The sequence below is a fragment of the Scleropages formosus genome, chromosome 18, assembly GCF_900964775.1.
Source record: "Scleropages formosus chromosome 18, fSclFor1.1, whole genome shotgun sequence".
In the NCBI taxonomy this organism is placed as follows: Eukaryota; Metazoa; Chordata; class Actinopteri; order Osteoglossiformes; family Osteoglossidae; genus Scleropages; species Scleropages formosus.
The window spans coordinates 741684-769089 of record NC_041823.1 but is presented as its reverse complement, the minus strand read 5'-3'; the positions used below and the strand labels follow the sequence as shown (position 1 = coordinate 769089).

Sequence of the window (27406 nt, the reverse complement as noted above, 5' to 3'; positions counted from 1 at the left end):
ATTGTTTGATCTTCTATTTTTATAGAGGTGTTGGTGCTATATTGTTGTTTCATGTGGCTGCGTAAAAAAACTCAGGGATACTACTGTGATTTCGTTGTATTGGGGTTGTACTTCCTTCGCCAGCTGAGGAAGTTCAAGCTGCCACAGGAGCTACTGATGCAATTCTACTCTGCAGTCATCGAGCCCGTCCTCTGCATCTCTATAACTGTCTGGTTCAGCTCAGCTACGAAATGCTTTTCTTCTTATCACTAACTGCAGGCATACTTTTATAGAAAATACAGTTCTGCTGCAGCACTGCATAAACATTATAGACAGTCACCAGCTGCAAAGCACCACTGGGGGCACTTGGAACCCCATGAACAGACCGGCAAAGAGCCACAAATGAGAGCGAAACGTTTCCAAAAACAAACTTTATTATTTCCAAAGTGCAGAAGAAAGTTCGGGAAAAACAGCTGGAATAAAAACGCCACCGCGCATCCCCAGGCGTGGGCGGACGTGCGGTAAATCAGTGTAAAACGTCCCTGACGAGCGAGGAGCGGAAGGGAAGCGCAAACGTGAGGCCGAGGAGCTCGGGTTCGAGCGTCCGGGCCGCTGCACGAGGCCCGTGTGGGACGCAGTGACTGGGACCTGTTCTCTCTGTAAGATCTACGAGTTCATAACAGGAATGTGTGGCTGCGCGCGCTGAGCACCTCGTGCCGTGTCACCGGTTACAGGAAGTCCCTGTTGTTCTCGTTGAGAATAATGAGCACAACAACGAGGAGGACAGGAGCAGGAACTTCAGTTGCAGCAGTTTCAAGGCACAACAGAAATGACTTGATTACGGCTTACTTTACCCTGCAAAAAGGGTTTACCGGGGTAACGGTACCAGTTGGACAGCAACTCCAAAGCGGTCGGTGTCATGAGGACCACAGGGTGTTCGACCGGGTCCGTCCGCTGAAAAGACAACTGCTGCTCTGGGACACCTTCCTGGTCCCAGGTTCGAGAAGCTGTTTACTCTTTACCTTGTCCAGGGTTAGAGCATTCTGCATCCCCCCCCGCCCCCCCCCCCCCCGCTCACATCAGACCATTCATGACCGTCCTGTCGCTCACAAGGAGGAACAGGGGACATTTTTCAGTTGATTATCAACCATGAGAGAAGGACACCCCAGTGAACGAGGTGTGTTCACACACACGGCACTGTGGCCTCCGGGTCGCAGCCCCCCTGCCTCAGCTTGGGGGTCATGTCAGGTCAAGCAAACGAAGTTCTGTTCCACAGGGGCTGTTTTCAGCATCTTCTTCACAGAAGTGCCCATGGACACCCTAGGAAACCCCATCCCTTTTGTAAGGCTCCTCCCACAGGTCCTGGTAAAGAGGTGCACTGCCACTCCAACACCAGGGCTATTGCGTAATGCAACTATCGCCCATGTCCTGCGCGTAGCGGTCAGACACCAGGGTGCGCAGGTCCTCCACATCGCGTCGCAGCTGCTGCACCTCCACCAGCTTCCTGCCGAGGACCTCGGGGCTGCTGCACTCCTGGGACTGGTCAGCGGAGGCTGCCGAAGCTGCATTGGTTCGACACGCACGCAGAGACCGTTAGCACACAAAGGGCCACTCGGTCACCCAACTCAGCCCACACGCTCCAGCAGCATTCTGGCTTGGGAACCACTAGAACAGCTGCAGTGAGGAAACATCACTCAGGAGGTAACAAAAGCATTCCAGGCTGCGTATTGACCAGCGAATGACAGAGATATCCTTGTTGTGGTCATTGGTCGACGGCCCCTGCCACACAGCGCACACTTGACACTGTACTCATTAACTCCGCTTTAGCACCGTTCCTTAACCACAAGGCCACTGCAAAACAGGTACTGCACACATGGACCACACCCCGAGTAAGGATCTGCTTACGGGTGACGCCGAGCAGCAGGGAGAGGTTGGGGTCGCGGCCCTGGGCACGCTGGGTCAGCACACTGCAGAGGGAGCGCAGGTCACCCAAACAGGCTGCCATCTCGGCGTGCAGCCTACGGGAGAGACGCGCCTCTTCCTGGGACGCTGGGCTCCGGTCCCGGTCGCACTCGGCCAGCTTCTCCTGCAGGGTCAGAGTGCGCTCCACCAGCTCCTGGTTCTGATCCGACAGCTTCAACAACAGAGGACACAGGACGCATTTGTTCTCAGGTCCCGATGGCCTACAGTGAGGCCAGCAGGTGGCAGCACAGAGCCTCTGGGCCAATGGCAGCGAGGCGCACCGAGTAACACACCACCGACCTCCTTGACTGCGCTGCGCAGCTGCTGTAGACTCCTGTCCTTTGCCAAGAGCTCTTCCCGCAGTGCCTGGCTCGCACCCTCCTCCTGGGCCTGCTGCTTCTCCAGGGCCTGCAGGGGACATGCAGACACAAAGAACACGAGAGGAAAATTACACTGTGGCCACCTGCTGTCCTGTGAGGTCATGAGGTCAAGCAGAGGTTTTCAGTTCTAGTCCTGGAGACCCCGTGGACTTTCCACCTACTGTCCCACTGCAGCCCCGACTTACCCCGGTGGACAGGCCCCACTCAAGGTGCGCCACCTACCCGAATCTGCGTTCCCAGTTGGTCCAGCAGCCGCTGGTCTTCATCAGTGACCTGTGGAGGTGGACATTCACACATGAGCTGCCTGTATGTGAGAGGACAGCCTGAGGGACAAAGACAACTCACACATTCCCTGACGAACTCTGCATGGGGCCATCATGTGTTTCCGCTCATCTTCAGCAATGTACTCCTCATTCAAGGCACACGTTTTAGAAGATAGAGACGTTTTCCAAGTTATTTTATTTGCATTTTCTTCACTGGTTTATTTTCTACAGCGCACCTGTGTGAGAGCAAATGTGACGTATGTTCACCAAGTGAGCCAGTATGTAGCAGTGAAGAGCGCAGCAGCACAGGAGGCCACTTTACACCAGCTCACTTCACCGTGTTCACAGCCGCCCCCCACCCGAGAGATCAGTAACAGGATGAGGAACACTGTAGATGTTCATGGGATGAGTTGGTCAACAACCAGCACTGAAGAAGAATTTCAACAAGTTTCAGAGAGAATGTCTCCATTTCCAGTCATTTTAAACAGATTTAATGCAGCATGTGGGGGGATGCAGTGGCACGGTGGGTTTGGCCAGGGCCTGCACTGTGGTGGGGGTTCGAGTCCTGCTTGGAGTGCCTTGGGGAGGACTGGTGTCCCATCTTGAGTGCATCCCCTCCCCCCTTAGCCTTGCGCCCTGTGTTACTGGATTCGGCTCGCCGCGACCCCGCTTGGGACAAGTGGTTTCTGACTCTCTCTCTCTCTGTGTGTGTGTGTGTGTGTGTGTGTGTACTTTTTATTTACCATAACTTTAACTGAGGTTTTTACCAAACCTAACCGGAAAGTGAACGGAGGGACATTATTGGTCCTTTATTGATTGAGAGTCGTACGAGGAACTGTGCAGCTACGAACAAGTAGTCCCAGTGTGTCTGTCCAGTGAGGAGTCTGTTCTCCAAGAGCGCCTGTGGGAAACTCAGAGCACCCCGTGATGCTCTAAGAACTGTTCTTTGTTCCTGTCCACTGTGAAAAGCTACAGTGCACCCTGCCTGGATGCGACAGGCGAGTGCGGAGGAGGTGACACACGGTACCTTGCGGAGCCTCTGTAGCTCCTCCCTCAACACTGCGTTCTCCTCCCGCAGCGTCTCAGCATCCAGGGAGGGCAGTCGGGCCCCGTCCTCCAGCCCCTGCTGCACGCGCTCCTGCAGGCTGACAGCCAGGACTCCGTTGACACACACACACACACACACACATTCCTCCTGCAGAAGTTTCAGAAACCCACACTGACAGCTACACCTTGAGTCACCTTGTTAAAGGGGGACATGAATGCCAGGTGTGACCAATTCGCCAACTGAGAAGGACAATATGAAGGAGTGGACTCGGGACAGTTCAGTGTTTAGGGTTTGCAGCAAAGTGTGGGGTGTGTGTGTGTGTGTGTGTGTATGTTCACGTGTGTGTGTATTTGGTGTACCTGGTGACCGTGGCCAGGAGCTCCTTCTCCCGCTGCTTTTGCTCCTCTAGCTGGGACTCCTGGACCCGGAGGACTGCCCGTGCCTCTGCCAGGTGGGTCTCCAGACCCCCCACAGCCTCCTGCAGCTGCTGAACCCTCTGGTGCGCCTCTTCCAGCTGAAACACACACACACACACACACACACACACACACACACACACACACACACACACACACGGTTATAGATCTGTAGTCACACTGTAGGAGCTGAATCACTGGGCAGTAAGGCCTACAACACGACAAGATGCACACACACACAGACACACACACCTCCTTGCTCTGGGCCCTGTGGTCCTCCTGTGTTGGCAGGTCGCCCAGGTAACGCTCCAGCGTCTCGATGCGCTGCTGCCGCTCGCGGCTCAATTCGCTCTCTTTGTGGCACTTCTTCTTCAGGCTGCTGATGTGTTTGTCACGGCTGCGGATCTACGCACGCACACGCACGCACACACATGGATACACATGGACACAGTGAGGCCACAGCGCCACTAGCTCCGCCCCGTCTCAAATCCCAGTTTCGGGGGTGTAGAGGTGATGCGCTCACCCGCTCCTCCTGCTTTTTCTTCTCTTCAGCATGCTTCCGGGCGACTTCTCGCAGCTCATCGCTCAGCCTGCCTGACTCCGCTTCTGCCACCGCGAGGCGCCGCTCGGCCTGCGCTGCATCCTTGGCGACGCTCTCGTTGCGCTCGGCGAACTGCGCACGCAGGAATGCGTTCTCGCGCTGTGCCTCCTGGATGTGCAGGACGGGGGGCACAGTGAGCAGGCGAGTGGATGCGGCACAGGTGTTAACAGGACGCAACACGCGGCGACGCAGCTCACCTGCAGCCTCAGTAGACAGACGTCAGGATAGGGAGCGTTGTGCCCTAGCAGGGCACTGTGCACCTGCAGCTCACTCTCCCGCAGCCGCTGCTTCAGCTGCAGCATCTGCTGGTTCTGCCTGCACAGCACAGAGCTCAGGGTTCAGTCATGAGCACATGCATGAGAGCTACGTTCACAGCAACAAAGCCATAGCCATTATTAAACCTTGTATGAGGTGCCGGAATGGTTGGGGTCGCTTACTTCTAACCTGCAGGTCACAGGTTCAAATCCCCGCTCCCACCATAGCGCCCTTCACGAAGGTGCTACATTACCCACTAATGGGTAAGCCCTTGTAAGTAGCTTAGTGTACAAAGCTCAGTTTGGACCAAGGTGTCAGGTAGATGAAGAAAGGGCAACAACGGCACTGCATGCGAAAAGGCAAAGACCGCTGTGCTGTTACACTAGAAACACATAGCGTTGCCATTAGCAGCGAGCACACGTGTAGCTGTATTGACCTCTCGATGAGCAGGTCCTTCTCCTTCAGCAGGCTCTCACTGGCCTTGATGATGGCATCCCACGTGGTGCCGCTGGTCAGCAGGCTGGGGGGGCACACAGGGGACACCTGTCCCGTACCTGCAGCCAGCAACTGGGAAGGAGAAAGAAAAACCGATGGAGAAGCGTCACTCTCCACGCCCTCCAGTCTGACTCCACCCACAGAGGAGCCCCGCCTCCCACCTTCATGTGCTCCACCTGCAGTCGCAGGCTCTCCAGCTGGTGTTGCTGCTGCCTCCAGGCAGCCTCATCGCACACCCTGTCCTGACTCTGGGCCTCACACCCCTGGCTGGTCCGTAGCATGGCCTGCTGGGAGGGCCTCTGGGGTGCACCGTGGAGCCCAGGCTTGGCCTCTGGAAGGAGCTTGTAAGTCGACTCCGCCCCAGTCCCCACCCGCACCTCAGGAGTCCCGCCCAGACCACTCATCTGCAGCCGGTAACGGGGATCTGGGCAGAAGGTGGTCAGCAGAACCGACTGGTTGAGCGTGGGCTCCATGGTGGGCACCTCGAACCCCTGGCCATCGTCAAGGCGCGACCGCTCCCCCCCTGGCGGAAACAGGGAGTGGTCGAGCCCATTCACCAAGCTTCTGTAGCGGCTCAGGCAGTCCGGCTTGGTGGCGGGCCCCCCGTCTGCGTGCGTCTGGCCCTCCAGGTTCGGGGACGACGCCGACTTGGCCAGGGAGCAGGACTTGGAGGAGCTGGATGAGCTAGACTCCCGGGAGCCTGAGGGAGCCGTGGCCGAAGCCTGGCACTTGGGGGCCAGAGGGCCAGCTGTGGAGGGCATCACATGGGCAGTCGGGATGGGAATCTGGCTACGGATTGGCTGGAAGGAAGGGCTGCTGCTGGAGCTACGGAAATCTGCAAAGACATTTTGGTGGGGGAGGGACAGCTACCTCTGGTGCCAACTGACAGCAGACTCTTAATAAAGCAACACAGCATTAGCTGGACTGATGTAGACAGGAGCAACTGTAAAGTCATTCTGGACAATCACTTGTTTACAACTTGTCTTTGCACTAACTCAAGCAGCGGAAGAGAGAAGAGAAACATTACTGTGCCACAGGAAAAAGGGACTGAAAGAGAGGTTACAATTAAATTGAAAGAAACGGCATCATGTCGAGAGAGAAGCACATTTAAGACCAACTTCCAATTCGAGCAGCTTGCTGTGCCCTGAAAGGAGCAGGGACCGTGTTTCAGTACCGGCGTCTCCACTGCACAAGCTGACCGACATCCAGCCACTGAGGCCAAAGCAGCGAGAAGGTCGGCGAGACACACGAGCGAGAAGCTCCAAGAGCCACTACTGCAGCAGGAAGGAGGAGCCGGGGCCCACCCTGCGGACGGGACCACCCAACCGGCCAACCCCAGTCACCTCCAGCGCAGGAGGCATCAGCGAGGATGGTTCTGCCTGCCAGTCCATCTCGCGCCGAGCTCAGGTCCCGTCCTGCAGCGTTGCATGACCGCAAGCTCCAAAAGCGGTTAATTCCAGAGAGAAGTAGCGGGGGACAATGTCAACAGCAGCGGTCGCTCTTCCCTGCCAACACCCCGGTACACAAATGAACCTGTCTTGGTTATTTATAGCGTGAGCTCTCAGGTTACAGAGAACCTCAATCTGCTCGGCCTCCCGTTTAAACCCCACTCACCTCCCCAAGACCACAGCTAAACGTGGGGGGGTGAGTGGGGTCTGATCCCGATTTTTCCCACCCGGCTTCAATCGACCGTTGTCAACGAGGGGCGGGTGACCGCTGGGTGAAACGGAGGAGGGGGAAGGGAGGACAGCGCCCTATGGCACGCAGCTCTCAGGGCTCCTCCTGCAAATCCCTCCTGTGTGAGTCACAGACAAGACACAGCAGGTCAACGTGCCTGACAGTAAAAACACGGTAAAAGTCCACAGTCATATTTAGCTATATTCTGGCACTGTTTAAAAAATAAAAAACACCAAGTCTCTGCAGCAAAAGAGAAATCTTCCTCAAGGGCCAAGTGAGTCTGGAGCCCTGAGCTGCTTGGAGCTTTTCAGTGAACATACACAATAAATATCAATAAATACACAACAACATCTGCGTGTGACCCCAGTCATATGTACATTCTAGTGACCACTGGTATAAAAAGAGAGGGGAGGGGGGACTGCCCTAAGAACTGACAAGCAGTGAGGAGGAGGCAGCAGAGCACGTCCAGACTCTACCCAGGTGCTCCAGCCCTATGGTACTGAGATCCAGCTTCGTTCCCCCCGCCTCAACTTTACTGAAGCAATGAAGTACTTAAAAACATACCACGTGTAACCTTTTTCTTTGTTTTGAAATGTTACCCATCATAATAGAAATTCAAAACTAAACCAGCTGTAAATCATCAATTAAATCACCAATGCAACCAGATCAAAAATACCTGTCCAAAAACCCTAACGAAATGAGGATGACCGCTCGGCCCAAACAGGGCTCATCCCCACCCCAGCAGGAGGGGTTCGAGGGAGGAGGGCCCTCCCGCAGCCCGACGGATCAGAGTTTCCACCGCTCCAGCCAAAGTGACATTAATGACGGCAGCTCCCTGACCGCGGTATTCTTGGCCATGAACATAATCCCACTGGCCAGATCTGCGGGCTCTTCCGGAACATTTATAAATACACGGCAGCGTTAGGACATCTCTCGCCTCCCAAATGCGGCACGGAAGTTGCCCCTGGTTCTCCCTGGTTCTCCCGAGCACCATGGCAACAGGCCTCTCACTCTAACTGCACGTGGGAGAGAAGGTCAAAGCCCAGGCCACCTATACAGGCCCCTCTGAGGCCGGAGACGGTCAAAGTGTGGAGCGACCGCAGAGCCTCCCTCTCTGCAGGCACCTGGTCGCTACGGTGGCGCTCTCACCTTCGGTGCTGTCTGACGGAGTTGTGCCCAGACCGGTGTCCCCACTGTCCACCTCGCTCGCCTGGTGGCGCAAGCGGCTCTGGAACTTCTCTGACAGGGCCGGGGTCTGCCACTCCATGTCAGGGGGCTCGGCTCGGCGATCCGACTCTGCTGAGAACACGGAGCGCGGCCATGTGACCGCACACACACACAAAGGACATTTGATGGTCTCAAAGACAGTCCCTCAGGTGGGAGGAGGCGGTTAACCGAAGAGCATCGGACCCTAACCTCAAATCACGTATTTTAAAGTAAAACAGATGATCTGCTTTGCTCATTTACCAGACGCTTTTCTCCAAAGCGATGTACATCTCAGAGAAAATACAATGTGTTCATTACATTAGGAGAAAGACAACTTAGCTGCAGATGTGTGATTCTTAAGTAAAGTTTCCTTCATCATATTAAACCGACATTCATCACACAAGTAGCTGCATAAAACCTTACCATACCATACCTGTATGCTTATACATCCTCCTCTTCCAGAAGCTTAAAACTTTCAGCAACACACAAAGCTTGTAGTTACTGATGTAGGTGGCACATTTTCAAAGGTGAAAATATTTCCCAGTTTATGTACTTTAAACTGGGAAATTTTATTTTCCAACATTTCAGTGTGCACCACAACGAGCACAAGGTGTGTTTACTCTCCATGCCAATAACTGGCAGTAAAAGAGCGCGAATACCTTATTTCAACTAACTTCCGTGGTGTTTACAGCTCATTCCGGTGCCAGTGACAGTGAATTGTGACTCGGCACACCGCATGCGTTTGGTGGATGAATGAGTGAAGAGGGAGCGAACCTGGAGCGAACAGGGAGCGAACCCTAACCCACCCAGTCGCAGTGCCACTGAGCTGCAACAGAGGCATGCTGTGGCCCTCTGAATAGGGCTCAGAGACAACATTTTGATCTTTTCTCATTTAAAAAAAATTTTTTACGTGGCTCAAAGTTCATAGAATTGGTAAAATCTTAAGGAATTTATTTAAAAAGGATGTTTTTTCCCCCCTGACCTGTTAACACACGGCGGTATGTGTATCATTAATCTTTTATTAACTGTGCGGACCTTGTATCTCGATTTGTTCAAAACCCCACACACACTTCCTGTCCCAGTTGTTGTGTATATAACAGAAAGTGTAGCTGCAGTATGAGAAACTTGTGTGCGCTGGAGCTGCGCTTGCATGGTAATAGGATAAAGCAGTTGTGAACCCAGTCTCTGTCTGTCTCATCCTGACTTCCAAAGAACCAGGATTCACCACACAGACTGCGACAGACAGACAGCGAGTGCTGATGTTCCACGGCCTGCTCGACACCACCACACCCAGGAAGTTTACCTGTGAGCCTGGGTCGGTCCAGGTGGAGCTGTGAGGCGCTCATGTGACTCGCTGGCACCTGCAAGTGACGAAACGTTCAGTCTGTTACCATCAGTCACCCAGAACAGCTCTCATGCAGAGAGCACAGAGGTTAGAGCTGCCACCCTTGGACTCAAAGGTCACAAGTTCAAATCCCAGCTGTAGCACCCTTGAGAAAGGTACTTATCCCAATTTGCTCCAGTAAAAGTTACTGAGCTGCAGAAATCGGTGAATAACTGTAAGAAGCTTCACACTGTAAGTCACTTTAGAGAAAAGCATCAGCCAAGTGTGTCCATGCAAGTACCTTTGTACAGTGTACTGCAGCAGGAGGTGGGATCCAAACCTGGGGCCTCTGAATGGCAGCTCTAACCACTAGGCCACTTGTCACCCCTGATCACCCATCACAGACACCTTTGTGCTGATGTTCTGACACAGTGACACCTCATTTAAAACCACCTGATGACCAGGTCTAAACCTGAACCACAGCTCCCCCTGCTGGACTGTGGTAAAGCACTCTGCCACATGGCGAGAGATCCTGTGCCCTCCTGCTGCTGGGCAAAGAAAACTTGGTCACAGAACACTGTCAGCAGAAGGAGATCCAATCACAGCATCCTGCCCTGCTCCTCAGGGGCTGGGGTCTCAGGTGTGCTGCACAGGTGCTTCAAGACAGACCCACTAGAAGGTGGGCCAGAGGCAGACTGGGCTTTCATAGCAAAATACCACAGTACACGTCGAGCTGTAGGGTCCTGCCTTGACGAATGAGCCGTTTGAGGAGGACGTGTTCCTTCCACATGTTACTGTCACCACACCCTTGGACGTTTCACATGTGAACCGCTGATCCTCTTCGGAGCTTCAGAACACTGACGGTTTCACCTTCCTGATATTTTCTGAGGTTCCATTGCACACCGAGCTGAAATAAAAGCCCTCGATGAAAGGGCAAGTGCCACCAGCAATCCAGTGAGGGGGACACCTGCTCTCAGGTATGACACAGCGAGATTGCAGAGTCTCTCCCGAGGGGCACTTAAAGGACCACTGTACCCCTCATGTGAATCTCCTGGCCCCTCTGTGAAAATCCAGGTGAAACAAGTGAACAACATGGGAACTGCTCACCTGTCTAGCATCTCAGCAGAGCACCTTCCCCCTGTCCTGTCAAAACAAACCAACAGCTCCTTGGGACACAAATCGTTTTGTGTGTCATTCACAGTAACCACATCAGCCTCACCAAGGACAAAGGTCAAAAAACACTGTAAATCTGTGTACTTTCGTCACACTGAGTCTCACAATTACACTGAACGTATAACACAAAATGAAAGTGAAGCTATGAGAGATCTATGAAAAAAGTGTGCTGTAAAAAGAGAGTAAATTCTATGTGACACAGGTAAACATGGTCGCCCGTCTGCTGGACTCTCATCAATCACCTTATTGATAATGTCACAAATACCCTACAGGTGATCAATCCCCACCCCCGACACACAATAAGCAAGTGGATGTAGGATGAGTACTTTATCAGACGCATCCGTCTCCTAATAACTTATTTAATAATAAGTGCGCGCGAGGAGCACTATTCATCATCCACCGCAGAAACACAAAAGGACAAAACTACACTTTCAGTATGACAAGTGAACTCTTCTTTACCATCGTGACCTGGCCAATGGGTGGTGCACCCTGACACTGGCCCAAGTATATTTAACGTGGTGAAGAGAGACACTCGTCGCCGGACAGGCAGGAGACCAGTGAGGAGCAGGTTGTCATGGAAACAACAATAACAACAACAACCGCCGCCACCGCCGCGCGCCAGCCGTCACGTCACGTCACGATTTCACCGTACTCTCACCTCCCGGAACGAGACGAGTTTCACCCGTGATTTATTTATTTCGCATCGTGTTTAACTCGTTTGATCATTTATTATTTTGCTGCTGTTTGTTTCACAACCGGCTGTGATTCAACTCGTTCAGATACAACCGCGTAGACTAGTAGTACTAGCGTAAAACACACGGCAACCCAGTGAGTGAAGGAAACCTTTTCTAGACTAAGTATCCCAATGACGAATGAATCACGAAGTTGGTGCCGTACGAAAAACCCTGTAATTAAACTAACTTATCTCGTCTGTCACGTCTTAACTCTCGGAGAGTCTCTGCTGCTGCTGCTGCTGCTCTCTCTGTCTGTCTCTCTCTCTCTCTCTCTCTCTCTCTCTCTCTCCCCCTCGGCCTAAAGTAACAACACAGTTAACACGAAACAACTTAGTACCGCAAAATTAGCTTAAGAACAAACTTTAAGTCACCTTTTATGAAGTCGACTGAAGGAAAAACGTTTACAATTATCCACAGAGACAAACGTTAACAACTTCCCCAAATAGGCGAGTTCAACACACTTCGCCACAGTTCGGCGCAGCTGCGATCTAACCGTTAAAAAACGAAGTCCCTCCCCCCTTTTCACTCCTATAGGCTGAAAGGACTACATATCACGCGAGAGAGTTTTAACATCCCTTACATGATTGGATAAAATGGCTTTCATTTCTAGCGAAATTTTCGTTATCTTAAAATCCATTGGCTGCCTACACCATGTGTGAGTGTCTTTGCTTACGTTGTAAAAGTGGACTTTCCGTACAACAACATGGACGCCGTCTGCGCCCTCGTGTCGTTATGTGAAAAACTGGGCTTTTCGTACAACAAAATGGACGCTTTTTTCCTCGCGCGTAAAGTGAGAAAGGACAAACTTAATTTTAGCCGGCACATGTCATCAATTTATTAACCACATTAGCTAAATATCATACACACAGGTCCAAATTTGTTAATAAAAAAATCAATATTTCTGTTTTCCTTCTTTCAACAGCATAAAGACTGCTGATGAATTTAATAACCATTAATTACTGTAATATTTTTGAGGTTTTGGTGTTATTTTTAGTTATTGGAGTGTTTTCTAATTTATTTTGTGTATTTATTTGTATATATTTATTTAGGCTGCCCCTGTCTGTCTGGGTTTGATTGTTCTGTATTAATGTTCTTGTATTATATAATAAAAAAAAAAAAAATCTTAGGTGGAAGTTGTCTTACTGTATCGATAATAAGACTATAAGAATTTAAAGGCAAGTGGCACACCGAAACTAAACAGGAATATTTATTTCCAACACTGTATAGCAGGATACTTATGTACTATAGAAAATATATTTCTGACACTGTACAATTAATGTCCACATTGATTTAATAAAAAAAGACTGTAAAAAGAAAACAGAAAGCATTTTAACACAATCAAACCAAACCCTGTGTTCACAGCCTATTTCTTAATTACACTTAGACATTGGCCAACAGTCAAAGGTCAACAACAGCCCAGCATGGTGAATACAGTACAACTGGTTCTAGGGACACAAATGGCTTTTATTCAAAACTGGGGAGGAGAACTGATTTACGCTGAACTCTCAAGGAAAACATTTGGCCTGATCGCTTCGGTAAATGTGACAACACTTTTCCTCACAAAATATGTGTTTGTCCACAGTCAGTCTGGATTGTCCTCTAGGACGTGTCCCTCCGAGTGCTCTACAGGACGAGCTCCGACTGGACCTGCCGGACACCACCCTTCTTCACTATGGCATACACGGGGAAGTCCTGCTCTCCAGCTGGGTTCTGGACATCGCCGGACGCATCTCCCACAGCTCCCGTCCCACAGCTCTTCTCGTCCATCTCCCGCAGATCAGCGTACACGGTACCATAGCTGGAGGTCTTCCCGAGGGCTGTTCTGGGCTCTGCAGGAGGCCGCCCGTCCCTCATGTCCTCCACGATGTCGTACACGGCAGAGCTTACGCTGGGCCTGGGTAGAGAGGGCAGCCGCCTGGCTGCCAGGGCCACAGATCTCTGCAGCTCCTCTCCTGTACCAATCACACACACACACACACACACACACACACACACACACACACACACAAAAAATGGTACACACCTGACCGGGCTGCACTTATTCTGGTTAATCTGCTCACTTCACCACATTCTGCAGGTATGCTGTGGTTTAACCCAAGCAGACAGAGACCTCACCTTGCTGCACTCCCAGCAGATCCATTTGTTGACACTGTAGCTTGGTTGCCGTGACGCCCTCGTCTTCCCCGGACCCCTCGGCTTCTGCTGAGTCTGCCGACTGAAAGAGAGGAGCAGTGTCCATTTTATTTATTTTTCTCACAAAAGATGCATTTCTCCATAGTGAGTCCAGCCATAATATACACACACACACACACACACACACACACACACACATTTTCAGAACCGCTCATCCCATATGGGGTCGCGGGGAGCCGGAGCCTACCCGGCAACACAGGGCGTAAGGCCGGAGGGGGAGGGGACACACCCAGGACGGGACGCCAGTCCGTCGCAAGGCACCCCAAGCGGGACTCAAACCCCAGACCCACCGGACAGCAGGACTGTGGTCCAACCCACTGCGCCACCGCACCCCCACTCCAGCCATAATACTCTATTTAAATTGAAATGAACACATTGTATTTTCTGTGAGATGCACGTTGCTTTGGAGAAAAGCGTCTGCTAAATGAATAAATGTATACGTAAATTTAGCCATCGGTAACATTGTTTTCAAAAAGAACTGAAAACTATATACTGTATTTTACACACACACACACACACACACACACAGTCTGAACCGCTTGTCCCATAGGGGGTCGCGGGGAGCCAGAGCCTAACCCGGCAACACAGGGCGGGGGGCTGGAGGGGGAGGGGACACACCCAGGACGGGACGCCAGTCTGTTGTAAGGCACCCAAACGGGACTTGAACCTCAGACCCACCAGAGAGCAGGACCCGCTCCAACCCACTGCTCCACTGCGCCCCCGTGCCCCCCTGTTAAATATTTTACAATAAGTGGAAAAGATATTTTGAGGGCAAAAATAAGTATGTTATGGGATTAACAGCACAATCAGTCAACAGGGTTCTCCAAATTCTGCATTAAGCAGTTTCATGGCAAGTGCCTCACTGCTCCACTTGGGGGCATAGTGGAGGTTGCCACTGCCATCTCCTACATGCTATTATATTCCAGAGAGCTGAGGGGGCTCTGAGGGAGGGGTCACGAACTACACAGCTGCTGGCTTTGGACCCAAAAATTACAGGTTTGAATGCCAGCTCCAGCCGTTGTACCCTTGAACCAGGTACTCACCCTAAGTTGCTCCAGTAAAATCACCCAGCTGTATAAATTGTAAATAACAGCAAGTTGCTTAAAATTGTAAGTCGCATTGGAGAAAAGTATCATGTAAATGTTTGTTTCACTTCAGTGAGGAAAAACGAACAGACACTCATTTACTTGCATACTTATAGTTTTGTGAAACATTGCATCTCATTTTAGGGCCAGCAGGTGGCGAAGTGGTTATAACTGACCCTGTCAATGCGAGTTGATACAGTATAACTGGGTAAATCAGTGAAAGTAGATTAACATTGTAAATCACTCTAGAGAAAAGTGTGAGCTGAATTAATAAATAATAAAAATAATAATATCTTTACGACGGTGAAGCCTCTGATGTACCTGTAAGATGTGCTGTGCATGCGGCACCTGCTTCGTGTCAACAGCTGAACTTCTGGACTTTCTGCAAGCAAAGGCAACACATGGAAACATCTGTGCTCTTAACACCATAGCTTTATTACATGGAGAGACAGATTCAAAGAGGCCAAACTGGAACACATTAATTTCTGAAATTCTGCATCTCTATTTCAACAATGTGTGTATGCGGGGGGGCTCATGTGCTTCAGGTGCTCTGGTTACATTTACATTTATTTATTTAGCAGAGGCTTTTCTCCAAAGCGACTTCCAATGAACTCTGCGTAGTGTTATCATCAGCCCACACATCTTTTTCACCACAGTAACTTACACTGCTAGATACACTACTTACAATGGGTCACTCATCCATACACGAGTGGAACACACACACACTCTCTGTCACTCACACACTATGGGTGAGCCTGAACAGCATGTCTTTGGACTGTGGGAGGAAACCAGAGCACCCGGAGGAAACCCACGTAGACACGGGGAGGACATGCAAACTCCACACAGGCTGAGTGGGGATCGAACCCATGTCCTCTCACACCACCCAGGCGCTGTGAGGTACCAACGCTACTCGCTGCGTCACCGTGCTACTCAAGGTTACCTGCTGCTGCAGCAGGTGCACGCCAGCAAGACCAACGGCAGCAGGAGGAAGGAGATGGCGAACACAGAGACACCCCCCATTGGCTGGGCCACGTCTGCAGCTGCGAACACACAACAGTCTCATGAACACACACACACACACACACACACACACAGCCATACTGCAGTACATGCCAGGTGGGCCACACGCTTTACGATGCTTAACATTAGTCTACACCAGTGCGGTGGGGTGTCAGAAGCCCTGTGTTCTTGAGAGCATTGGACAGTCGAACATCTGAGTGAGCACTCAGGTCCCCGTGGTGTCCCCACCCTGCCGAGGTCTCCCCGTCGTCATACACAGGTGAATCATCGTAGTCATCCACAGCTCTAAGGTTAAAGGTGAATCCTGCAGGTGAGATATAAATTAGCCACCGGGCAAGAGAGCTGTGCGTCATTTCTGTGAGCTCAGGCTGGACACATCGTTATGGACACGAATGAGTGATGAAGATGAAGATGAGGCCCTGGACCTTTACAAAATGCGAAAAGTGGAGAGTATGAGGTGCACTCCATTAGCTCAGCTCCTCGCACACCTGCGAGTGACAGGTGTGGCAGTAAGAGGAACAGGTGAGACAAAGCAGGGTACATGTGGAAGGAGACTGCTCTTACCGCGTTCAGGTATGGAGCTCAGAGCCGACATGTTTGGAGAGAGAGAGAGAGAGAGAGAGAGAGAGAGAGAGAGAGAGAGAGAGAGGGATCGCCACGGTGTCGTGCTGCTTTACCTGCCTAGTCCTTCTGCTGCTTACGGTGGACCTGCGGCTCCAATCTGAGTGCCTACTTCCTTATGGCTCCAGGTGCCACCCAACAGAAGCCAGGTATGGTGGTAACCACAGTAACCATGGTAACGGGACCATGAGTCACAGAAACCACTTCCCTCTGTCCATGTGACCCACTAACTGGCTCTACTATGGAGTCATCTCACACACATTCCTGTGTAGTGCCATAAATGTGAACCTGCAGAGCCACACACATGTACACAGACACACACACACACACACACACACACACACACACACAGGCTGCATCAGGAGCTATAGGAATGCCAGTGGCTGAATGTTTACCACAGTACTCCATCACTGCACTGTACTTTTGTTTCACTGTGTGAAAAAGGAACTCGTCTGCAGTTCCTGACCTTCTTCACTTCCTCCCTGCTGTGTTTCTAAGGCCTCCTGCTCAGGTATTAATATCATAATTCCTACAGTGCCGTAAAAAGTTGCATGTCCAGAAACACAGGACACACAGTCTTAATTGCTGCAGGAAAACACTCATCTTACATTTATTTACATTTACATTTATTCATTTAGCAGATGCTTTTGTCCAAAGAGACGTGCACCTCAACGAAAATACAATGTGTTCATTACATTAACAGAAAGCGACATAGCCGCACACGTGATTCTTAAGTAAAACTAGTTTGTTACTTTCCTTTCGATGCTGATCACCTTCCTACAATTATTTTTAAGATACACAAACATTTACATACAATGCAGGAGTAGCTGTGTAAAGGCTTATCTGGGGATGATCATGAAGTCACGGTGCATGAACATTTACACCTTACATGAGCTGGAGATCTTGGGCGAAATGGGTCCGGAAAAGGTGAGTTTTCGGACCCTTCTTAAATGTAGACAGAGTTTCAGCAGTTCTGAGTGAGAGGGGGAGGTCGTTTCACCACAAAGGAGCTAGAACTAAGAACCTCCGTGCTTTACTTTTCGTGTGCGGGACCACCAAGCGAGCAGAAGTAGATGAGTGAAGGGGTCTGGCTGGGGTGCAGCGGTTGATCTTTGTACACAAGAGTACGGCTGTAGGAAGTCTGGGCTGAAGTGCTGCCTAAAGTGCTAAAGTATGAAATATCATATATAAATATCTTTGAATCAATATGTAACTATATGAATAATTCATACTGAAATACTAATGGCCTTCATAATGCCACCAAACACTACTACTACTGTATATATGTATACATACATACTACTAGTAGTAATAATAATAATAATAATAATAATAATAATAATAAGTAAACTTTGTGACCCACCCTGACAGGTAAACACACGACCTGCCCCCCCCCCGAATTGAGGAGTCACGTATTCAGGAAACGCTTCTCATTGGCTCAGACAGATGTCCATCACCGCGTAGCGTCGCACAACCTGCGTTGCAATTCAACTTCGTTCTTACGCTGTATTTTTTGCGTAGAAGCCAGTGACAGCCAAAGGGAGTTTACGTACAAAACCTTGCGTACGGCTGGGAGGCGGGACGAACGCTGTTGCGGCGGAATGAGGAATGTGGAGCCAGAGAACCGCCTGGGTGACCGAGCTGCGCTGTCGCCGCTCACCATGAGGGTGTGATACTGTGTGTGTGTGCGTGTGGGGTCCCGCGGCCCGGTACCGCTTAGTTATCGTCCGCTCTTTACCTGGTTCGGTAGTGAACGGCCGCCGAGTGTCGGCGAGTGGAGGCCCGACAGGTAGGAGCGCCGCTGCTCTCTCGACTCGCCTGGCTACTAACTAAGTAACACGCTTCTACACACTCTTTACACACTCTGCTCGTGTGCAGCGTTTCGCTACACTGTTTTTCTGTCGCAGAGCGTGTGTGCGGCTGCTGCAGGCAGCGGACGGACGCGCGTCTGTTCAGTATTACCTCATGTTTTTGTTGCACTCGGCTAGGCTAAGCTAACCGGCTAACCGTGTGTCGTCATGACCCGGGCCGGGCGGCCGCGTGAAGGGAGCGCGCGCAGCTCCGTTGGTTCCGCTTCCTCGCTCTCTGAGTCTGAGCGGGTCGCTTAGTTACCTCGGCACGAGCGCGGAGTGGACGTGGTGGAGTTACCTGTTTCAACTTGTTAGTAAAGTCGGTGTGTCCAGTGTGTGACACGTAAACTGGTCGTACTGTCTTACTAAATAGACACAGAGTTAGTTAGTCAGTCAGTTGTGTGTGTGTCCAGTAACACAGGTATAACTAGTCTAACTAAGCACTGTATAATTAACAGGTGTGTGTCCGTCCAGTACATAAGTGTATTCCTGTAGGTTGTGTGTGTGTGTGTGTGTGTGTGTCTCTCTCTCTCTCTCTCTCTCTCTCTCTCTCTCTCTCTGTCTCTGTCTCTGTACCCGTCCAGTAAGTCTAGTATTCCTGTAAGGTTGTGTGTGTGTGTCCAGTATTATAACTAACGAGGTTGTCAGCGCATAGCGAGCTGCTGTGACAGTAAACAACATAACTAAAAAGTGTTGTCGAGCGAAATATATAACTCATCAGTCCATGTAACTGAAGAGGTTTGTCGTGGTGCCGCTGTGACTCTCTCCTCAGTGAACATCTCTCCGATCGGCAGCGCTTTCTGGGTCAGGTGTGTGTCTCTGGAGTGTGCCTGACATCCGTTAACTGATTTTCCTCCTGTGTCTGGGGCTTCCATTGTACCGTCACTCTGACAATGTTCGTAAAGTGCTCTTTTGTTTTAAAAAAACCATTTGCTGTCTCCCGCTGTCCTTGGTAGCCCGTGAGGCGGCTGCGTCTCATACCGACGTACGCGTTCCATCGCCTTTATCGTTAATGCGTGTCTTCATCTCCAGGCTGGTACAGTGCACCCTTCGGGGGGGGCGCCCATGCACGCCGATGTCCTTTCCCCCGGACCTCTGACCCGAGCCCCGAAGCGCCGTCCACGTGACCTATGATTTGCTGCGAGGCCATGACTGCCGTGAACATCGCCAGTGACATTTTACACCGTCAGATCAGAGTAAATGTACTTCATTGCTGGCTGCTTGTGGACATTTGGGGTTTGTCTGTAACGGGAGAGACTCACGACACTGTGTCCACCTGTGTGACCACCAGGAAAAGCGAGCTCTGGGCTTCCAGAGGACGTACCATGTGACGGACCCCTTCATCAAGAGGCTTGGCCTGGAGGCGGAGTTACAGGTGACCTCACCGTTTTTCATCGCTGCGTAGGGTTTGAACAGCAGGTGTTCGTAGTCATGGCGATTTGACTGATAACAGAGGTTAAAGGTCAGGTGTGGCCACCTGTGCGTGCGGCGTATTCATCATTTCATCTTTTCCAGGGCCACTCTGGGTGTGTCAATTGTCTGGAATGGAACGAGAGGGGAGAGTAAGTGCTCTTACTGATCTGTGCTTTAAAAGAATGCTGTATCGTGGTGCGTCACAGGTGTTGTGGGAAGGCCCGTGGACTTCCTGCTTGCTTCTCACTGCTGACCTGTGTCCATTACCCCGCCAGCTTACTCGCCTCGGGTTCGGACGACCAACACGCCATTGTGTGGGACCCGCTCCGCCATCGCAAGCTCATCACCATGCACACGGGGCACGCTGCCAACATCTTCTCCGTCAAGGTGAGATTGCTGCGAGGCATGGGGAGGGGGTCACACGGCACCTCCTACACCTAAGAAATTGGGTTTTTTAAAAAAAATTTTGGGGTATTTCTGACATACATCCCCTCCCCCAACAGTTCCTGCCTCACACAGGCGACCGTATCCTGGTGACGGGAGCAGCGGACACCAAGGTGCACGTGCACGACCTGACAGCCAAGGAGACCATCCACATGTTCTCTGACCACACCAACCGGGTCAAGCGTATTGCCACGGCACCCATGTGGCCCAATACCTTCTGGAGTGCTGCTGAGGACGGCATCATCAGGTGAGGTGCTGCGGGGGGCTCAGGCTGGACCCCAAGTGCTCCACGGTCACATAGTTGCTCTCAAGAAGATCACTTTTCTTCAACTTTCGCTTGTTTAAAACACTCAGTGATGGGATTGTCCCACAGAGGGTAGCTCAGGGGTCACTATCCCTTTGTGGACATGGTCCTCTGTATCTTGAGAGCCTCTCCGCTGGTGGGGTGGGTGAGGAAGTGAGAGAGACAGAAGGTTTCCCTTTCCCAGACCGCTGTGGGGGAGAGACATGATTAATTTTTTTTCCCAACAGGAAAACTGCAGGTTAAGTGCAAACCCTAGTAACCCCTCTCCCAGTAAGATGTGCGCACACACTCCCATAGACACACTCCTCGCATTAGCTTGTTGAACCGTGTGCCTCTCCCCCCAGGCAGTACGACCTGAGAGAGAGCAGTCGGCGCTCTGAGGTGCTCATCGACCTGACCGAGTACTGCGGCCAGCTGGTGGAGGCCAAGTGCCTGGCTGTGAACCCGCGCGACAACAACTACCTGGCGGTGGGCGCTAACGGGCCCTTTGTGCGCCTCTACGACATCCGCATGATCCACAACCACAGGTGAACCCGTCCCCACCGCTGCTGCCCGTTAGGACAGTGCGTACCTGGACCGCTGCTGGCTCTCCCCTTCTCACGACTGTGTGCGTTTGCTGGTTGGGTGGGGCTTTCACAGCCACATGGTGAGCTTTGTTTCTTTCTTTCTTGCAGGAAGGCGATGAGCCAGCGGGTGACGGCTGGCGTTCACACTTTCTGTGAGAAGCAGAAGCCCATTCCTGATGGGGCGGGGCAGTACTATGTAGCAGGTCTGTGGCTGCAGCTCTGATCTGATCCTGAGAGGGAGATCTGAGAGTGGAAGCAAAGAGTTCACTCCGACACCGCAGTGCACATGTGGATTGACTGACCTCCCTAAGGCTTTGCTAGTTTGCTGTACTGAGGGTGCCCACTAGGTGGCAGTATTGTGCTGTTTCAGCTTTCATTGGCATACTTTGTGGCAGCCAGTGGACTCCTGCCTGCTGACCGCAGCTCCTTTTGCAGGTCATCTCCCAGTGAAGCTACCCGACTACAACAACCGGCTGCGGGTTCTGGTTGCGACCTATGTGACCTTCAGCCCGGACGGAACGGAGCTGCTTGTCAACATGGGAGGGGAGCAGGTACTTCCCAGTGGGAGGCCTCAGTGCAGGGCCTGCTTATAGTGATTCACTGAACAGAACTCTTCTTCAAAGGGTACTTCTTCAAAGTATTCTAACTTGTTCCTGTCATCTGTTTCAGGTATATTTATTTGATCTGACTTTCAAGCAGAGGCCGTACACCTTTCTGCTGCCCAAAAAGTGCCACTCGGCAGGAGGTATGCCCCCCGGTCCCCATCTAGAGTCATAGGGTTACCGTGTCAACCCCCGCTAGGTTGACGGTGCCATATCCCCCCCACAGAGGTGCAGAACGGGAAAACCTCCACCAACGGTGTGTCCAATGGCATCCACCTCCCCACCAGTCGCCTCCAGTGGTCTGGCAGGTCCAACAGCAAGCTGTACAGCAGGTACTCGCCTGTAGCCTCGCACGTAGCCTCACCCGTAGCCATGCCCTTATCCGCATCCCTAGCAGCATCCAGTGAGTTTTCCTCATGAAACGGCCGATACGCATCTTGTACGCAACCCGGTGCTCTTTCTTTAACTCCGCCTCATTTCTGTGGTGATGCTGCAGTAACTCAAACGAGCTGCCGCCCCACCTGGAACGCATCAAGCAGAAGGCCAATGAGGCATTTGCGCGGCAGCAGTGGACCCAGGCCATCCAGCTGTACAGCCTGGGGATCCACGAGGCGGGCCGCAACGCCATGCTGTATGGCAACCGCGCCGCTGCCTACATGAAGCGCAAGTGGGACGGCGACCACTACGATGCGCTGCGTGACTGCCTCAAGGCCCTGGCGTTGAACCCGGGCCACTTGAAGGCACATTTCCGGCTCGCGCGCTGCCTCTTCGAGCTCAAGTATGTGGCCGAGGCGCTCGAGTGCCTAAACGACTTCAAAGGCAAGTTTCCCGAGCAGGCCCACAGCAGCGCCTGCGACGCGCTCGACAAGGACATCAAGGCAGCGCTCTTCGCCAAGGCCGATGCCTGTGAGTGTGTCTTTCTGTCTCTGTGTGAGAGGGACTGGCTCCATCTGAGTTTCAGCTCATTTGCGTATCCCTGTGCGCCTCAGCGGATGACAAGAAGGGCGGCGGCTCACTGCGCTTCCACACGTTCAGCAGGAAGCCGTCCATCCCGGAGGACGAGGCCGTGCTGAGGGAGCGCAGCTACGACTACAAGCACCGCTACTGCGGCCACTGCAACACCACCACAGACATCAAGGAAGCCAACTTCTTTGGCAGGTTAGGAAGCTCACCTGGGTGTACACTTTGGGTTCATTTTGGCACAGTGATATTGGTGGAAGCAGGGAGACGGCAAACATGGATGCCACAGCAGGAGGTGGGATTCAGACCTGTGAGCTCCGAGTCCGAAGGCAGCAGCTCTGAGCACTGCCCCACATACAGAATACAGTGTACTTTGTTACTCTTATTAGAGTAATGTCATTTGGTCCTACACATGGGTCCTACAGTCCCATTCTGTCCTCCATCTGTCTTTGTCTTTGGGAAACATCACCTCAACCCCCCCGTGTCTGCAGCAAAGGGCAGTACATAGTGAGCGGCTCAGATGACGGCTCCTTCTTCATTTGGGAGAAGGAGACGACCAACCTGGTGCGGATCCTCCAGGGGGACGAGTCCATCGTCAACTGCCTGCAGCCGCACCCCAGTTACTGCTTCTTGGCCACCAGTGGCATCGACCCAGTCGTGCGCCTCTGGAACCCCAGGCCTGAGGTAATGTCCCTTGAACCCTGCTACTTTATGCAGGCGCAGTTACTTCCCAGGTGCTCTCGCACTCCTCTTTGGTTTGGGTGCTCTTTGCTGGCACCTCTTGATTCAGAGGGTGAACGCAGGTTGTGCGCTTTCCCCAACACGTAGAAATGATAGAGAAGTGAAGAAAATATGCAGCTATAAATAGAAGAAATCACCTGGGGAATGTCTAAATCTTTGTTTAATGTGTTTGTAACCATTTGCAAAAGTGATCGCCTTGTGAAATACTCGGCTCGCACCACCGATACAACCGAATGACTCGGACGTTCCTCCGGCAACGTGCATCATTTGACAGTTGGGCGTTTGGTTCTGTAAAGAAGCTGGAATAGCGAGTCGCCTTGCTGTGAGTGACGGCACTGCTCTCCCTGCAGACGGAGAGTGAGAATGGCCGTGTGGTGGAGGACATGGACGGCGCCTCCCAGGCCAACCAGCGGCGCATGAACGCTGACCCACTGGAGGTGATGTTGCTCAACATGGGCTACCGCATCACGGGCCTCAGCAGCAGTGGGGGGCCCGAAGGCTCCGATGACGAAGACACCTCTGAGGGCCAGGTGCAGTGCCGTCCCAGCTAAAGCGGCTGTCCCTCTCCCTGGATCCAAGACGGCGCGTGCGACTCCTCCACCGGGACTCTGTGTGCGTGCGTGTGTTTTTATGTGTGAATGAGATTGAGTGAGTGAGTGAGCGAAGGAGGAGGGAGAGAAAGGGCAGTATCCCCCACTGACACACACACACACACACACACACACACACACACACACACACAGTTGTAGTGTCCAGTGAATGTCTCAGCTTTACACTATGCACAAAGCCATGGGAGGACAGGGGCCCAAGCACAGGACTACGGAGGGTGGTGACACAATCGATGGGCCATGAAAGTTCTGCCCAAGTAGGATGCTTCACCCATGGATGCGGGGACACAGGGACATGTCACGGTCCTCTGGTGAAACAGAGAAGAACGTTCAAACCAAACGAGATGCGCGTCCCTGTCCTCCCTCCTTTGCCCGTGCGCAGAAGCTGTTGCTGTTCCAAAGACGTCCAGCTGTGCTGCAGACAGCGGCTCCTCTTCAAGGGCCAATTTCTCCTTTCACCTGTTTGTTTGCTTTGTGTGTGTTGAAGAGGTGGGGTCACTTCATTGCTCTGCCCGCAGCTTCATCACGGCACACCTTTTGGGCGTATCGCCGGTTCTCCAGTTTTGGGATTTGAGGCGTCGCGCACATGGATGTCCTCGTCTTTGGGGCCAGGGTGGTGGGACCTGTGACCTGAATGGGCTTCGTGTCTAAGACTGTATGTTCCGGTGTGTGAATTCTCTAGGCAGAAAGGAAAAAAAAAAAAAAACTTGCAGAACATTTATTAGCTTAACTGCTTGAGGTACCTGGTGAAAAGTGCTACATAGAAGGGAAGAGACACGAGGAGTCAAGTCTTTGTGATGCATCGTGACCCAGGCGTGTGGCGCATAACATCACGCTGCTTCACTGAGGGAAGGTGGCTAGGGATGTGCGGTCGAGGAGCGCTGCAGCTCTCGTGGGGCATGGGGTCGCATTCTGCTCGATGGCACAACCTGCCCAGGTTCCACATGAGCAGCACGAAGTGTCTGAGCACCTCTTATCTGATGTTTTATTTCAGTCTGCATACTTTGTGTGTGTCCACTTGGGTTGGAGAGCGTCTGGTGGCACTGGGAACCGCTGGGTAGTTGTGGCTGAGTCCTTTGTGCTTCTCAGGCTGCTCTTAGAAGGTTCAGAATTCTGCTTCTTTCTGGATCTCAAGCCCGTGGACTGCAGAGGTCAGGCCGCAGAGAGCTGTCGGCAGGGACTGTAGAACAGACCGTAGAACCATTCAGGGCGCCGGATCCTGACCCCCTGCATCTATGCTTTTAAGAGGCAGTCGGAGAACGTTTGTGGCCATGTTGTATTCTGCTTGTGGTCGTTAGTCCTTCTCATTCATAGAATGTGTTGTTGAAGTCGCATCCCGAGCAGCTTTCCCATGTTACTGGGCTGTTGCGAGGAGCTAACAGGCAAGTCAGACAGGGCAGGAGACAGGTGGGTGTGAATGCTGTGGGTCCTGGAGCAGGTTTCCCATTGCAAACTTGTGGCTCTTCCTTTGTTACCGCGTGAGTTCAGAGCGCAGTAATGGCACCTCTTTGCCCTTGGTTCTTCACAAATGGGAAGTGACTCAGTACTTCTGGGTCACAGTCAGAACCTGGCCGATTCACGTGTCTCTGTCGTGTGCTCAAGGTCCGCCGTAGGCCCAGAACATTGAAAAAAGTAGAGTGCGAAAGACTGGTTATCTAACACTAGACTTCCATGTGATATATTTTTGTTAAAATATTCTGTTTTTCAATGTTTTCTTTGTTCCCTTGGCTCTTCAATCAGTTTGTTGCAAGAAAAAAATAAATGAGAACTAATATTGTCAGACTTTGTGTTTGCTTCGCCACTTGAGTGTAAAATATGAGCCTTAGTGGTGTTTTGGGTCACATAAGGTGAGCACCCCCCGACCCTCCACCGGTACAGGGTGGGAGCCCAGTGCATCACTAGCCAGTCTCTGTAACGCACGCACGCACGCACGCACTCTCGACACCATTCAGAATCTCCAATTACCATGACACGTGAGAGGAAACCCACACAAACACAGGGAAAACACGCAAACCCTCAACAGAGTGCGGTACTGAAAGGCAGAGCTCAGTATGTGAGGCACCAGTCCTACCTGCTGTGCCACCCAACAGCAACCGTAGAAAAGCAGGGAAGAAAATGACACCGAGATCGACGATATGAGGGAACGGAAGCAGACAGCGAGTGTGTGTACGCGTGTATTAACGCTTCGTATTCAAGGGAAGCCTCCGAGTCCACCGAAGCGCTGGATCTCCTGCGAAATGTATGTAAAAGGTGTGGGCAGAGCCTGCTGAGCAAGTGCTGCCCCCCCCTGCCCCCGATGTGAAATAGTGCGCTGATTAATTTAAATTCTCACTCAAGTTGAGCACCTTCACTGGAGGCTCTGACACTCGCCTCGTGGGAGAGAACCTGCACACACAGGCTGACCTAGAAGGAGCGGCCAACATTTACCACAATATTAGGTCATCAGAAGCCACCTGGGATCTTGGGCTTCGTGCAAGAATGATAAATAATTGTTTTTATTTTACCTGCCCTGGTCATATTAGCTCGCTGTGACATCAGATTAATCATCCTAACACCATTAGTTCCTGAGATGAAGAAGTCTGCGGTTTTCTAGGCCATGGTTTTGATGCGGCTTTTACCGCGTTTTCCTTCTGCGGTTTTAGAAGCGTTTGGCTCTTTAGTAGGAGACTTATGTAGAACACAAAGCACGCGGCACAGCTCGGATTCTGGACACGCGACAAGTTTCCTTCTCACCTTGTCAACACGTCACGTCTCTCACATCTCTGAGCTCTGGGGCGCAACCCTCAACGTGTGTGTGTGTGCGTGCGTGCGCACGCTGGTCCCCGTGCCGTGCATCACGCACTCTGGGCGAAGAGGCCTCGGCGTGCAGCCCGCGAGGTGAACGTGCGGTCCGGACGAGCCACGTGGGAGCCCCCCCAGCAGCGACGCTTCGCAGGTGCAGCCGCTCTCCTGCTCATCGTCGCTGTTCCATTTTTGTCCGTCGCCTTTGCTCAAGAGAACTTGGATTATTAATCATCGTCACACTGGTTTACCCATTTATACAGTAACGTAACTTTTACTGTATCGCTTCAGGGTAAGTACCTTGACCAAGGTTACTACAGCAGGAGTGGGATACGATGCAGTAACCTTTGTTTTGTCGTGTGCTGACTAGTCAGCAGTGTTTCAGCAGGTGGCACTCTGCTCTTCCCCCACCCCCCGTGGGCTCTGTCACTGACAGTGACCCCCAGGAGCCCACCTGAGACCAAGCTGTAATTCCCCCCGCGCTCCACAGAGGGCAGTGCGTGTGTGCGTGCGTGCATGTGTGTGTGCGTCCTCAAGTGTTACACTCAGGGTTGCGTGGTGTGCAGCCTGTGCTGTGAAAGTTTACATTTATTCATTGCCTGATGCTTTTCTCCAAAGCGACTTAAAATAAGTTTACAGTTATTTACCCATTTTACAGCTGGGTAATTTTACTAGAGTAACTTAGGGTAAGTACCTTGCTCAAGG

At 51.9% G+C, this 27406-nt stretch overlaps 3 protein-coding genes across 14 annotated transcripts; 1 reads left to right on the top strand and 2 right to left on the bottom strand.

Moving 5' to 3' along the window:
- Window positions 1-395: 395 nt before the first annotated feature.
- On the bottom strand, window positions 396-11996 carry cep85 (centrosomal protein 85). 10 transcript variants are annotated; one of them, XM_018734615.2, is made up of 15 exons: window positions 11885-11996; window positions 10714-10772; window positions 9586-9643; window positions 8226-8375; window positions 5561-6234; window positions 5341-5471; window positions 4847-4964; window positions 4572-4757; window positions 4301-4453; window positions 3992-4146; window positions 3612-3729; window positions 2544-2594; window positions 2242-2349; window positions 1885-2113; window positions 396-1541 (listed from the first exon to the last, which is right to left on the bottom strand). In XM_018734615.2, the coding sequence occupies exons 3-15, from the start codon at window positions 9626-9628 to the stop codon at window positions 1378-1380; spliced, it is 2280 nt and encodes a 759-aa protein (XP_018590131.1). In that variant the 5' UTR covers window positions 9629-9643; window positions 10714-10772; window positions 11885-11996; the 3' UTR covers window positions 396-1377. The 10 variants fall into 10 exon arrangements, with proteins under 10 accessions (XP_018590131.1, XP_018590130.1, XP_018590137.1 ...); XM_018734614.2 differs by having other exon boundaries at window positions 10714-10749; XM_018734621.2 differs by having other exon boundaries at window positions 5576-6234; window positions 10714-10749.
- A 912-nt stretch (window positions 11997-12908) lies between these two features.
- LOC108923671 (uncharacterized) lies at window positions 12909-16746 on the bottom strand. 3 transcript variants are annotated; one of them, XM_018734573.1, is made up of 6 exons: window positions 16489-16746; window positions 15936-16115; window positions 15732-15831; window positions 15113-15173; window positions 13629-13728; window positions 12909-13465 (listed from the first exon to the last, which is right to left on the bottom strand). In XM_018734573.1, the coding sequence occupies exons 3-6, from the start codon at window positions 15809-15811 to the stop codon at window positions 13137-13139; spliced, it is 570 nt and encodes a 189-aa protein (XP_018590089.1). In that variant the 5' UTR covers window positions 15812-15831; window positions 15936-16115; window positions 16489-16746; the 3' UTR covers window positions 12909-13136. The 3 variants fall into 3 exon arrangements, with proteins under 3 accessions (XP_018590089.1, XP_018590087.1, XP_018590088.1); XM_018734571.1 differs by having other exon boundaries at window positions 16040-16115; XM_018734572.1 differs by lacking the exon at window positions 16489-16746 and having other exon boundaries at window positions 16040-16442.
- Window positions 16747-18008: 1262 nt separating this feature from the next.
- On the top strand, window positions 18009-25688 carry wdtc1 (WD and tetratricopeptide repeats 1). Its single transcript, XM_018734555.2, has 15 exons — window positions 18009-18221; window positions 19315-19478; window positions 19574-19657; window positions 19798-19844; window positions 19971-20082; window positions 20199-20386; window positions 20788-20970; window positions 21118-21212; window positions 21445-21560; window positions 21679-21754; window positions 21838-21943; window positions 22108-22517; window positions 22601-22769; window positions 23063-23255; window positions 23663-25688. Exons 2-15 carry the CDS (start codon window positions 19413-19415, stop codon window positions 23861-23863), a joined length of 2046 nt encoding a protein of 681 aa, XP_018590071.1. The 5' UTR covers window positions 18009-18221; window positions 19315-19412; the 3' UTR covers window positions 23864-25688.
- The last annotated feature ends 1718 nt before the right edge of the window (window positions 25689-27406 follow it).

Bases quoted from the DNA above. Each gene is read 5' to 3' on its own strand.
- cep85 (XM_018734615.2), bottom strand. From the start codon at position 9,628: ATGAGCGCCTCACAGCTCCACCTGGACCGACCCAGGCTCACAG. The intron at 4,454-4,571 runs GTGAGCGCATCA...GTGCGTGCGTAG, and splicing joins AGAAAAAGCAGGAGGAGCGG to ATCCGCAGCCGTGACAAACA. The intron at 2,350-2,543 runs GTAGGTGGCGCA...TGTCCCCTGCAG, and splicing joins AACTGGGAACGCAGATTCGG to GCCCTGGAGAAGCAGCAGGC.
- LOC108923671 (XM_018734571.1), bottom strand. From the start codon at position 16,088: ATGACTACGATGATTCACCTGTGTATGACGACGGGGAGACCTCGGCAG. The intron at 15,832-16,039 runs GTGGGGACACCA...GTGTGTTCGCAG, and splicing joins GACGGGGAGACCTCGGCAGG to CTGCAGACGTGGCCCAGCCA. The intron at 13,729-15,112 runs GTACATCAGAGG...CCTCTCTTTCAG, and splicing joins ATGCACAGCACATCTTACAG to TCGGCAGACTCAGCAGAAGC.
- wdtc1 (XM_018734555.2), top strand. From the start codon at position 19,413: ATGATTTGCTGCGAGGCCATGACTGCCGTGAACATCGCCAGTGACATT. The intron at 21,755-21,837 runs GTATGCCCCCCG...TCCCCCCCACAG, and splicing joins AAAGTGCCACTCGGCAGGAG to AGGTGCAGAACGGGAAAACC. The intron at 23,256-23,662 runs GTAATGTCCCTT...CTCTCCCTGCAG, and splicing joins TCTGGAACCCCAGGCCTGAG to ACGGAGAGTGAGAATGGCCG.